General features: G+C 57.0%; 2 protein-coding genes across 2 annotated transcripts in view; one reads left to right on the top strand and one right to left on the bottom strand.

Moving 5' to 3' along the window:
- The first annotated feature begins 4,652 nt into the window (after positions 1 to 4,652).
- On the top strand, positions 4,653 to 7,047 carry CSDC2 (cold shock domain containing C2). The gene is made up of 3 exons (XM_007453969.1): positions 4,653 to 4,945; positions 5,992 to 6,114; positions 6,694 to 7,047. The coding sequence occupies exons 1-3, from the start codon at positions 4,770 to 4,772 to the stop codon at positions 6,854 to 6,856; spliced, it is 462 nt and encodes a 153-aa protein (XP_007454031.1). The 5' UTR covers positions 4,653 to 4,769; the 3' UTR covers positions 6,857 to 7,047.
- Positions 7,048 to 8,926: 1,879 nt separating this feature from the next.
- The window catches only part of PMM1 (phosphomannomutase 1), a 9,099-nt gene continuing 5,843 nt past the window's right edge, over positions 8,927 to 12,182 (bottom strand). The window contains exons 6-8 of the mRNA XM_007453968.1: positions 10,759 to 10,834; positions 9,828 to 9,943; positions 8,927 to 9,445 (exon numbers count right to left, since the gene is read on the bottom strand). Of these exons, the coding sequence (XP_007454030.1) occupies positions 9,323 to 9,445; positions 9,828 to 9,943; positions 10,759 to 10,834 (315 nt within the window). The 3' untranslated portion in view covers positions 8,927 to 9,322. The remainder of the gene's footprint in view (positions 9,446 to 9,827; positions 9,944 to 10,758; positions 10,835 to 12,182) is intronic.

Here is a 12,182-nt window from a genome sequence, read left to right as displayed (position 1 = left end):
GAAATTTAAAAATGGAAAATAATTTCTGTAAAGACTTAAAAAAAATTATTTTATTTATTTATTTTGGGATCTGTTGAGTCTTCGTTGCTGTCCGCGGGCTTCTCATTGCGGTGGCTTCTCTTGTTGCAGAGCATGGTCTCTAGGCGCATGGGCTTCAATAGTTGCAGCATGCAGTCTCAGTAGTTGTGGCTTGCAGGCTTTAGAGCGCAGGCTCAGTAGTTGTAGTCCACAGGCTTAGATGCTCCACGGCACGTGGGATCTTCCCAGACCAGGGCTCAAACGCGTGTCCCCTGTGTCCACAGGCTGATTCTTAATCACTCCGCCACCAGGGAAGTCCTGCAAAGACTTTTTGTAAAGACTATGTATAGCATTCAGACAATAAAAGCCCTGTCTTCACTTGCCCCCTTCTGTGGCAATATTCTGGAGAAAGGGTCTGAACTGGAGGCTTGCTCAGCACCCCCTTGTTCCGTTCTCCCTGGTCTCCCAGGCTGCCCTGCACTGTGCAGTTCCTTCAAGTCCAGGGCTCTGGCAGGGACCAGAGAGGGAAAGACTCTGTCCAAGGTCACACAGCAAGTCTGTAGCAATGCAGATTCTGAACCCAGGACTCCTGACTTCCCACTCCAAGGCTCCAGAGTCAGATTCCCCTGGTTCAAGTCCTGGCTCAGACATTAATTGCTGTGTGGCCTTGAGTGAGTGACAGCCTCTCTGAGCCTCAGTTTCCTCATCTGCAAAATGGGGTCATAATAGCACCAGCCTTAAAGGACTATTGCAGGAACTAAATGAAAGGAGAAGCTATGAGGGGCAGCGCAGGGACCTAGTGTGTGGGTGAGTCCTTGGGGAAACAGGGAAGATGAGCATAAGGGGCGGCTTTGGCTGGCGGATCTCTCCTTCTGCCCACTCCCTCTCCTCTCCATGCCCAACTTAGCCACCCTGTCCGGAAGGAGCACCCTCTCACCCAGCACCTACCCATTGCTTCCCCCATTCCATCCCATGTCATCCTCACTGAAGCTCTTGGAGGAGGGATTCTTGTAATCCCCATTTTCCAGAAGAGGAAGGAGAGAGGGGAGATCACAGAGCAGCGCTCTTGGCACTTGTGGGGGCTAATTCGTCTGCCCCTCCAGCCCCAACTCCTGCCCGAAGGTCAACTCCGCACCTTCTCCCTGGGAGCCCCTCTGGGTAGGTGGGGCTGTGGACTGGGAGCTAGAGGGGATGAATGTCTATTGCTGCTGTTATTCCATCCCCTTTTCCTCCCCCTCTGCTGCCTGGCCCATTTGGGGGAAGGGAAGGAGGGGGGGCTGCCCGCAACCGTAACCCTGGAAAATCATTGCCTCTTTCTCCTTCCCCACTGCCCGCTTTGCATGAGACCTGGGAGCCCCACTCACTCAGTCTTGGGTCTAGAGGCCTGGCTGGCCAGAGCAGGGCCCAGCTCAGCTGCATCTCCCTGGTAACCACTGTGGGCTGCCTCTGCCCCTCCCCCACCTCCTTCCCTCCCCTCCACCCACCATGACCTCCCAGCACAGGCTGTCACCGCCAAGTACAATACCAGGCCTGGGAAAACTGTGCAGTGGGCAGGCCGCGCCGCCCTGCTTCCTGCAGAAAGGGAGGCCGAGCTTCTCTCCCTGCCACCGGCCACCCTAACCCAGTTAGGGAAGCAGGCACCCAGGGCTGTGATGCAGGGCCCGTCATCTCCTGCTTTCCTGGCTGTGTCATCTTGGGTAGCTTTGTTGCCTGTCTTCCTTTTTGGTAACAACTTTATTAGATATCATTCCCACATCATATAATTCAACCGCTTAAGACGGACAAGTCAACGGCTTTTAGTATATTTACAGAGTTGTGCAACATCACTGTAGTCAATTTTAGGACATTTTCATTACCCCCAAAAGAAACCCTGTACCCATTAGCAGTCACTACTCATTCTCCTTCCCCCTCCCCAAAACCTGGAACCACTAATCTACTTCCTGTCTCTATGGGTCTGCCTATTCTGGATGTTTCACATGCATGGAATCATGTAAGCCATGGTCTTTTGTGACTGGCTTCTTCCACACAGCATCATGATTTCAAGGTTCACGGCTTCAAGGTTCAACTGTAATGTAACATTATCAATACTTCAGTTCTTCTTATGGCTGAAGAATACTCTACTTATGGCTGAATAATACTCTACTTATGGCTGAATAATACTCCTCTACTTTATGCTTAACCACATTTTGTTTATCCATTTATCTGTTGTTGGACCCTTGGGTGGTTTCCACTTTGGGGCTTTTATGAGTAATGCTGCCATGGACATTCATGTGCAAGTTTTTCTGTGACTGCTTCAGTTTTCTTCTCTCTAAAATGGGGACATGGGAATTCCCTGGCAGTCCAGTGGTTAGGACTCCACGCTTTCACTGCCGACGGCCCGGGTTCGATCCCTGGTTGGGGAACTAAGATCCCACAAGCCGCGGGGCGGCACAGGCAATAAATATATAAATAAATAAATAAAATAGGGATAAAAATGCTAAACCTGGCCCATCCCTGCCTCCTCAAGTGGGCTCAGAGAGAAAAACTGCACGTCAGCATGAGGGGCTGTGAGGGGTAATTCTCACCTCACCCCTGGCAGTTCTTTTGGCTGGAAGGGATGTGTTGGGTGCTTGCTGGGGAGGAGGGAGGCTGCATCTCCGCCCCCAGGGATGGCACAGTCAGTTCATCACCTTGACCCAGAAAAGTCCCACTTGCTATGTGATCTTGAACAGTGGCCAGGAGACCTGCTCCAATGACGGGGGTTGAATGGGGTGACTCCTTGGCTCTTCTAGTCCATGCAGGGCTCTGGAGTCCTAAGGAGTCCTAAACTCTTCCCTGGGGGGCAGGGCAGGGTGGAGATGGAGGCCAGAAAGAGACTTAGTTCAGGGATTCACCTCTGGCCCCAAGGCCTTTGGGTGAAGTCGAGGGGAGTGAAGGAATGGGGGTGAGGAGGTGGGGAACTCGTCACCCTCACTCTCATATGACCATGGACAATGGGCACTTCTTTGTACCCCCCACCTTAGCCAAGCCTCACCATAGCCTGTGAGGGAGTGAGGCGGGGCTTATCAGCTCCATTATACAGATGAGGAAGCTGAGGCCAGTGGAAGTGCTACCCAAGTCCACGGCTAACACGCAGCAGAGCTGGAGCTCTCCTGGTCCAGGTGTCCTGCCTGGCCCCACTGTGGCAGGCTGCCCGCCCCAGGCTCAGTCAACAGCTAGCGTCTCTTTGAGCCCAAGACTTTCCAGCCCCTGGGGAGGGGAAGGGGGGTGAGTGCATGGGTGGGGGAACTACATTCTCTTCCTCTGCAGAGAAAAATATAGGATGAATTTTTTTAAGGTCACCCAGGCACTGAGCTGTTGACAGGGGAATTTCTATTGATTAGCACTGATAATAGCAATTTATTGGGTACCTACAAGATGCCAGATGCTGTCACACACACTAAATCATTGAATCCTCAGCAACCAGGGGAATTCCCTGGTGGTCCAGTGATTAGGACACGGGTTTTCACTGCGTGGACCTGGGTTCAATCCCTGGTCCGGGAACTAAGATCCCACAATCTGTGTGGTGTGACCAAAACCCAAAAACCTCAGCAGCCTTGCATGGTAAGCATTCTCAACCTCATTTTAGAGAGAGGGAACCTGGGGCTAAGGAAAAATCTCCAACATTCCTAAGAGCTCACCATGCCCTGGTCCTGTTCTAAGCATGTAGAAAGTCATTTAATCCTCACAGCAACCTCTCTGTGAAATAAGAACCAACATTATCCCCATTTTACAGAGCAGGAAACCCAGTCAAAGGTTATGAGTGTTGACCAAGGCTGCACAGCTGGTAGGTAGAGGAGCCAGGATTCAAACCCAGACCTTTTGGGTCCACATTCACCCACATTCCCACCTGCCATGTTGCAACTGTTGGGTGGCTTGCTTGAGGTCACCAAGTTACAGGTGACAAAGCTGAGATTCAGACCCAGGTCTGTGGATTTGAAACTGCTAGTAGTTGTGCCACACTGTGTCCCGGATCATTGGCCACTTTACCCATCCCACCTCTTAGGGCCCCAAGTTAAAGAATTGAACTTCAAGATGGAAGGACTTTTGGTTAGTCTCAGTCAGCTTGGATCACCGTTAACAAAATACCCCAGACTGGGGGCTTAAACAAGACATTTACTTCTTACAGCTCTGGAGACTAGAAGTCCGAGATCAGTGTGCTAGCATGGTCTGGCTCTGTCTGGGGAGAGCTCTTGTCCTAACTTGTAGACCGCCCCCTTCTGGCTGTGTCCTCATAAGGCAGGGAGAAAGGAGGCAAGCTCTGGGTGGGGGGGTGTCTGTCCTTCTAAGGACACTAATCCCATCATGGGGGCCCCACCCTCCTGACCTCATCTAAACCTAGTTACCTCCCAAATGCCCCATCTCCAAATACTATCACATTGGAGGGGTTAGGATTTCAACATGTGAATTTTAGGGGAACACAGTTCAGCCCACAGCAAGGTTGTATGACCATTTTGTCTTTCTGGGGAGGACACTGAGTCAGGCAGGGGCTGTGACTGGCCTGAACTCACTCTGTCAGGAGTAGCAGGCAGGCCCAGCCCTCCAGACTTGTGTCCAGAAGCTGCCCACCCTGGACCACACTCACCTGTACCTCTCTCTCCCCCTTCCAGACGGAGCCTGTGGCTGGTGAGTCCACCGAGCAGGGCCAGGCCGGGCCCTGCCCACAAGGACGCCCAAGCCCTTCACCGGCCCCTGCGCCTGGGAGCCCACCAGGCTCTCCCACTGGCTCCACCATGACTTCGGAGCCCACGCCACCCCCGGTCGTGCCCCGGCTCCACTCCCCCAAGTCCCCTGTCTGGCCCACCTTCCCATTCCACCGGGAGGGCAGCAGGGTCTGGGAGCGAGGCTGTGTCTCATCTCGGGACCTGCCCAGTCCACTGCCCACCAAACGGACCAGGACGTATTCAGCGTGAGTACCTGCCCCTCACCCAGGCTCTGGTGGTCCTTCCCCAGGACAGGGCTCCGGTCGGGACTGCCCAGCTCCCAGCCTCCTCCATCCCCTGTTGTCCTCACCCGAGGACAGGGGAGCTGTGTAAGGACCTTCCAGTAACTGCTAGCATTCATTCATTCCACAAAGCTGTACTGAGCTCCCGACCAGGGGATCCAGTGATGAATAAGGCAAAGTCTCAGCCTGCAAGGTGCTTACAATCCAGAGGGAATTTGTCCACCATTCACTACACCTGGCTGGGTTGGGCATGAGGACCAAATGTTGGGCATCAGGGAAGATGTCCTAACTGGGTTTGGAAGATTTATCAGGTGAAGCAGGAAGCTGGGTGCTCCCGGTGGTTGAAACAGCCTCTGGGCAAATGCAGAGGCATGGGGTGGACCTTTGGAGAGAGGTGGGCAGGCTGGACAGAGACCAACCCTAGGTCTTTGGAGTAGGTCACGGGGTGGAGTCAAATTGGGGAAGGGTTTTGTGGGAGCCACAGGGAGGCTGACTTGGTTGGTCAAAGGAGGGGTTTTTGATGGCAAGCGCTGATTGTCCCATGTCCAACCCAAGACCAGGCACAGAGCAGATGCTTAATAAATGATGAATGAATGGACGAATGACAAATAAGTGAACAGGATGGATACTGCTGCTTCAGGAGATAGTGAGCTCCTCGTTCTGGGAGTTATTCAAGCCTAGGCTGTACATTCTTCACTTCGAAATCTTACAACAGGAATCCATGTAACCTCAGGAGGGGAGGGTCTTGTACAGTGAGAGGGGCACTGGCTGGGAGTCAGGAGATCCACTTGCTGTGCACCCTGGGAGAGCCAGTTTCCCTCTCTGGGCCTCAGTCTCATTGTCCAATGGGATGATGAAAGGACTGAACTAGTCTCTATGGGTGGTTTCTGGCCTGGGGAGGGTTCTCCACAGCACTGAGGCAGGCCCCGCAGACAGGCCCCGGGAGAGCTGTGGGGGTCCAGGGAGGGGGTCCCCAGCCCACAGTTCCAATACCCCTACCCTATCTTCAGGACAGCCCGTGCCTCGGCTGGCCCCGTGTTCAAGGGTGTCTGTAAGCAGTTCTCACGCTCACAGGGCCACGGCTTCATCACCCCGGAGAACGGGTCAGAGGACATCTTCGTGCATGTGTCTGAGTGAGTCCCTCCCCCTTCCCCGTTGTTGGCTGGGCCCCTGCTGCAGTATCCTAGCAGTGCCTCCAGAATGCTCCCTAGGCCTCTCCCCTCACTGGCTCAAGTCTGTGCTCCTGGCACCTTTCTCCTCTCATAGGGCATGGGTGGAGGAGGGCTGGGGCCAGATGGAGAGGGGGCACTCAGACCCCAGAAGCCCTGGGAACCACTGCCTGAGTCCTGGGATCCTGTCTCCGCATCACGGGGACGGAGAGGACTGGGTCCCTCAGCCTGGAGGGAAGCTAGGAGGTGCGAGGTGGTCTAGGCCTGGTCCCCAGCCCTAATGCCAGGCGTGACCTGTGGAGTCACTGAGCCCTAAGCCTTGGGAACCTCCCTGAGCCCTTTTGCATCTCACTTTGTAGCACAGCGAGGGGGCTGTTTATGATTCCCATTTTACAGATTAGAGAACTGAGGCTCTGCGAAGGGAGGCTGGCTCAGGCTCCCTGGCCTAACTAGGCCCAGGGCTAGGCTGCCCTCAGGCCAGACCACAGGGGGCATCCAGGGAGGGGGCCTGCTCCTGGGCTGACACCCCCTCCCCCCCACCAGCATCGAGGGGGAGTACGTGCCAGTGGAAGGCGACGAGGTGACCTACAAGATGTGCCCTATCCCGCCCAAGAACCAGAAGTTCCAAGCTGTGGAGGTGGTGCTCACCCAGCTGGCTCCACACACTCCCCACGAGACGTGGTCCGGCCAGGTCGTGGGCTCCTAGGCTGCTGGCCCCTGTGCCAGCCGTCAGGCGGCGGGGGGAGCCACACAGGGTAGATGGGCAGCAGCCAGCTCCACGCCCCACGGCACTGGCTGAGCCAGTCCCCCGGGCGGCCTCGGTGTGCACGTCTGTCTGTCTGTGCTTGTGGACGTGAGCGTGTGCCTCCATCTACCCCGTGACTGTTGTGTGAGTTGCACCGAGGGGGAGGCCACCAGACCTGCCTTCCCTGCTTTCCACGCTCTCTCCTTCCTCCTCTCCCTGCCACACACGCACAGGACCCTCTTGCCCTCCTAACACCCATGTGCGTGTTCACTGAGCCTCTGAGGGCCTGCGTCAGGCCTGGGCTGGGAGTCGGGTCAGCAGTGGGCCCTGCCCCCCGACCCCGTACAAGCTTGCTCCCCTTGCCTCTGCTCCAGGCCTGGCCCCAGGGGCCAGACTCTGCTTGTGCTACTCACACACACACCCCTCCCCCTGGGCTGGGGTCTCCCACTGTGACCTGGACCCCTCCCCTCAGAAGCCAGGTCACTGAGTGCTTTGGGGGAGCCTCCCGGCCTCTTGCTGGGGAAGAGAGTGAAACCTGGGGGCAGAAAGGCCACGCCCTTGTGCCCCCCATGGCCAAGGCCCAGCCTTCCCTCCTTCCTGCTCTCTCAGCACACTTGAGGCAGGAAAGAGGGGCCTGGGGGCAGAAGGCAGTTTTAGGGGCTCCTGTTTGGCTGGCCAGCCCCTCCTCCTCAGCCTGGCAGTGGCTTTGGGAACCCCAGACTGAGGCTGTGTCCACTTCCCTGGGCCTCGCTGAGCCTTGCTGCCTCGACTCCCCCCCGGGGAGGCAAAGGTCTGCAGAGGGGTGGGAGCACGGCTCCCCTGGCTTGGATGGAGCCATCCCCTTTGCCCTGACTCACAAACCCCACTGATGCTCTGCCCGTGCCCAGCCATCATGGCCGCTGAGGACCCAGCGATGGATGAACACACATGCCCTCAGGCGAGCCAGCCACCAGAATAGCTCTCAGCCTGGGAGACCACCAGCCCTGCAGCCCCCCTCGCTGGACCCTCTTCCCAAAGCCATGGGATAGTGGCTCCCACTGGCCACCAACAGGCCAGTGGCTGAGGTGTGGTCCGTCTTGTCCACCCCTCACGACGTGGGGCAGCCCTCTTCCTTTTGGGCCAGGATGTGTTCGTCTGCATCACTCCTGGGCAGGGGATTGGCCTGGGCTGGGAGGTCAGGAAGGAGGGGGTCTACCTCCATCGCCCCACCTTCCCACCACACTCCCCTCCAGAGAACACATCACCTGATGCGGGAAGAAATGGGGTTCAAGGGAGGACCTGCCAGGGAGTGATCCTTATGGAACCCAGTCTGAGTAAAACAGATGCCTAGGATGTGGGGGTCAGTGACTGTCTAGGGGGATCTCCAGCCCTGTAGGTGCCCCAAGGTCCCAGGGGAGACACCAGCTGAGGTATGTGTATCTCACCCCTGTCCCCAGCACAGAGGCTGGAAGACCAGAGCTGTTAAGATGTACTGGCCAGCCCCCTAAAACTCAGAATGGCCCAGCCTGACCCCCACGTTGAGCTGGGGCTACTCTAGCAAGGCCTGAGGCCTTTCCCCTGAGGAACAAGGCTCCCTGGCTTCCTTGGCGGAAGGTTAACTCTTGGGAACCCCCAAGACACCCTCCCCCCACACACACCAGGAGTAGGCCCCCGCTTTAGGCACCAACCAGGAAGCAGGCTGTGGTAACGTCAGCCCTAGGGCCGCCCCACAGTGTCCAGTCCAGCCTCCTGAGACCCCCAGCCACCTGGACTCCCCCATCCTTCCTCACACTGGCAATAAACCCTCAACTGTGACTCAGCCTGGCCCACAGCTGCCTTTCTGTCTGGGTCCCAGGGGAAGGGGCTGGGGGAGGACACCCCAAACAGCCCTTGTTTGGGGCTTCAGTGGCCCACCCTCCTCGACTGCATCAGATTCCCTGTGTGACCTGGGGCAAGTCCCTGCCATCTGTGCCTGTTTTCGCATCTGCAAAGGCAGGGCTGTAACAGCGTCTGTGACTGGGGCCAAATAGCCATTCAGACTCCACACCTCATTCCACGAAGTTTAGTATGTGTGAGATCGACTTCTCACAAGTGTGCACCTTCCCCGCTGCTCTGTGCCCCATCTAGGGCAGGGAAGCAGCGCTGGCTCTCTCTCGTACCAACACTTGCACTCGCTTCCCGCGTGGATGGAAACCTGTTCTGTCCAGAAGTACGAGCAGCAGCTGCAGCCAGGGCCATTGGGCTGGAGGACGGGAGCCAGGCCCACCAAGAGCTGACCAGCTGGGGGTGGCTGTCCACACAGACCCTGGGCCCGCTTCGGCAGGTAATGTGAGGCAGGTGTCCTGGGCCAGAGGAGGGGACCTGGCGCCCCCCAACACCAGGGCCAGGGGCTCTCTTAGGGCTGGGCAGAGCTCTCTGGAAGTCCCAAGGGGCAGGTGTGGGCCCTGGTCACGCCTCGTGGACTGTCTCTGGGAAAAAGATCTCACGGCATCGCTGCACCGTGTCCTGCGGGGACACCACACTGTGGCCAACAGTCCGGGGGTCTGTGTAGATCTCAAAGTCGTTCCCACCCTGCACACAGAGGAAGGGCAGTGAAGGCATATGTACGCATGTGGTGCCTGGAGGAGGTTCCCAGGTTTGGAGCCCAACACCCACTCTGGCATGGGGTCCCCTCCCCACACTGGCTCCTACACAGCTGCCCCTCCTCCTGCTGCCTCAGAACCGCCAGGAGGCCCACCTCCTTCATCAGATCTGCCCTGACTTGCTGTGTGACATGGGGCAAGTGTCCAGCCAGCTCTGGGTCCCAGCCTTCCAATCTGTGTATTGGGGCTGGTGAGCACTGGCTGTTCTCTGGGAGTTTCCCAGGAGGTCTGTTCTGTCACCCCGTGTCCTGGCCTCGATCTGGAGGGGACTTGGGATGGGGGGACCTGGGCTGAGCCTGAGCCACACTTACGGGGCTGGTCTCGTTCCCAAAGAAGTGGATGGTGTCGAAGCAGTCCTGGTCCAGGCTGTCCAGGCAGTAGCGCTTGTCCCAGCCCTCAGGGAAGACGTCAAAACTGATCATGCCTCCTGTGGGGGTGGGAGTGAGGGCGGCAGATGAGGCTAGCAGAGGGGCGGCTCACGGGGACCTTGGGCAAGGCCCTTCGTTCATTCATTCATTCATTCAACAACCCTAGAGTGCCTACTGAGCACCAGGCACAAGGCATGGACAGACTCAGGATCCTCACGGGAGTTACAATCCAGGTGGGAGAAATGGGTGGTAAGTGACCAGACCACCTTTCAGATCATGTAAGTCAATGAAGGGGGCAGGGTGCGGGGGAGGGAAGCTCCCCAGACGGTGTGATCAGGGGAGAGCTGTCCAAGAAGGTGACATTGAGCTGAGACCTGAGCCAGAGTGGCAGTTGCCAGGGAATGATACAATCCCCAAGGCAGGAAACGGCGTGGAGTGTCCCAGTGACACAGAAAGCTGGGAAAGGACAGCGGCACAGGCATGCAGGCCCTGGGGTGCAGGGAGGGGGCCTGGGTTTCATGAGGAGTGAGGAGAAGCCTCTGAAGGGCTCTAAGCAGGGGTATGACAGGGTCTGTTTTTCCTTAAGGATCCCTCTGGCCACTGTAGGGGATGGACTGTAGCGGGAGGTGGTGGTGGGAGACGCTTTGGTTTTTGATCTGAGCAACTGGGTGGGAGGTGTGGGTTGCCTGGGTTTAGGTGGGGAAGCCTCGGGGGCTGGAGTTCCTGCCTGTTTTGGCTCAGCTTGCCCTTGCTGTGCTCGGAGGGCTGGGAGGGGTTTCTAAAGATGCTGGGGGGTGCAGCCTGGCCTTGGGAGTGAGGCCCTGGGGTGGGCTCATGTACCAGACCTTTCAGGCCCTCCAAGGGGTTGACGTACCTCGGGAGAACCTCAGTCCTTTGCCGGCAAACTCTGTTTTCAGGGCTTCCACGAACTTCTCCCGGATCCTCTCCTTCTGCAGAAGGGGGAGAGAGCAGACTGAGGTTCAGAGGGCTGCTGTGGGCCAGGCCCTGGGCTGGGTACACAGTGCATGTGAGCTCACTGAGTCTTCCAAGTGGATATCATGCCCCACCCCCCACTTTACAGATGAGGAAGCTGAGGCTCAGAGGGGGCTATGCCTTGTTCAAGGGCACCCAGCCTCAGTGGCAGAGCCAGGGCCTGAATCCCAAAGGCGTGTGACTGAACTCAGTGCCAGATCCTGCCAGTGGGGTATGGGCGGGGTATCCTGAAGGAGGCCTTGGAGCAGAGGCTCGAGGAGGAAGGTTGAAGGGATGGGACAGTCTGAGTCCCAAGTCACAGTGGCCACCTCAGGGCAGGACTCAGCCCTGTCAGCTCTGCCCAGTCCGCAGGGCTGAAGGAGAGTAAAGCATTTATATTAGATCTGCACCTGGTGACGGGCACACAGGAGATCAGAAGGTTCATCTCCCTCTCCAATATCAGAAGAGGGCAAAACAACACCTAAAAGACAAGCGAAGACTCTGGGGGCTGTGGGAAGAGTCTGCGTGTCCTGTCTCATTACAGCTCATGAGATGGGAACTGTGATTATCCCCAGTTTACGGATGAGAAAACAGAGGCATATAGTCGTGAAGCCACTTTTCCAGGTAACTGGGCAAGTAGGAGGTGGAACTGGGATTAGAAACCCAGGTGGCCTGAGAAAGGGCCACCTCTCAATATGGGCGTGGGAGGAGGTTCTCGGCCAATGGTCGACCTTAACCACCCTACAAGAAAAGTCTCCATGCCTGAGGGCATTGCCTACTCGAAGCCTTGGGGCACAGGGTGAGAATGGGGATGAGCTAGGACATTGCAAGTCCCGCCCAGCCTCAGGGAAACATCAGAGGGCAGCAGGCGGAGGCCCAAGTTCAAATCTTTGGGCTGCAACTAAGTGACCTTGGGCAAGCCACTTCCTCTCCCTGAGCCTCAGTTTCCTCATTCATAACACGGGTATAATATCATCTATTTCATTCATTCAGAAAGTACTTCTCAAGCACTTCTGTCAGGCATGTGCTGGGCCCGGTGGATCCAGCAGTGAACAGCCACAGAAAGCCCAGCCCTTAAGGAGCTTACAGCTTCAGCTGGGGAGTGAGACAATAACCAAGATTTAAAAATAGGTGATACAGGGGCTTCCCTGGTGGCGCAGTGGTTGAGAGTCCGCCTGCCAATGCAGGGATCACGGGTTCGTGCCCCGGTCTGGGAAGATCCCACATGCCGTGGGGCGGCTGGGCCCGTAAGCCATGGCCGCTGAGCCTGCGTGTCCAGAGCCTGTGCTCCGCAACGGGAGAGGCCACAACAGTGAGAGGCCCACA

Source organism: Lipotes vexillifer, unplaced genomic scaffold (genome assembly GCF_000442215.2).
Source record: "Lipotes vexillifer unplaced genomic scaffold, Lipotes_vexillifer_v1.1 scaffold382, whole genome shotgun sequence".
Classification (NCBI taxonomy): domain Eukaryota; kingdom Metazoa; phylum Chordata; class Mammalia; order Artiodactyla; family Lipotidae; genus Lipotes; species Lipotes vexillifer.
The sequence above is the reverse complement of the archived record's forward strand: the minus strand, read 5'-3'. Positions and strand labels throughout refer to the sequence as shown.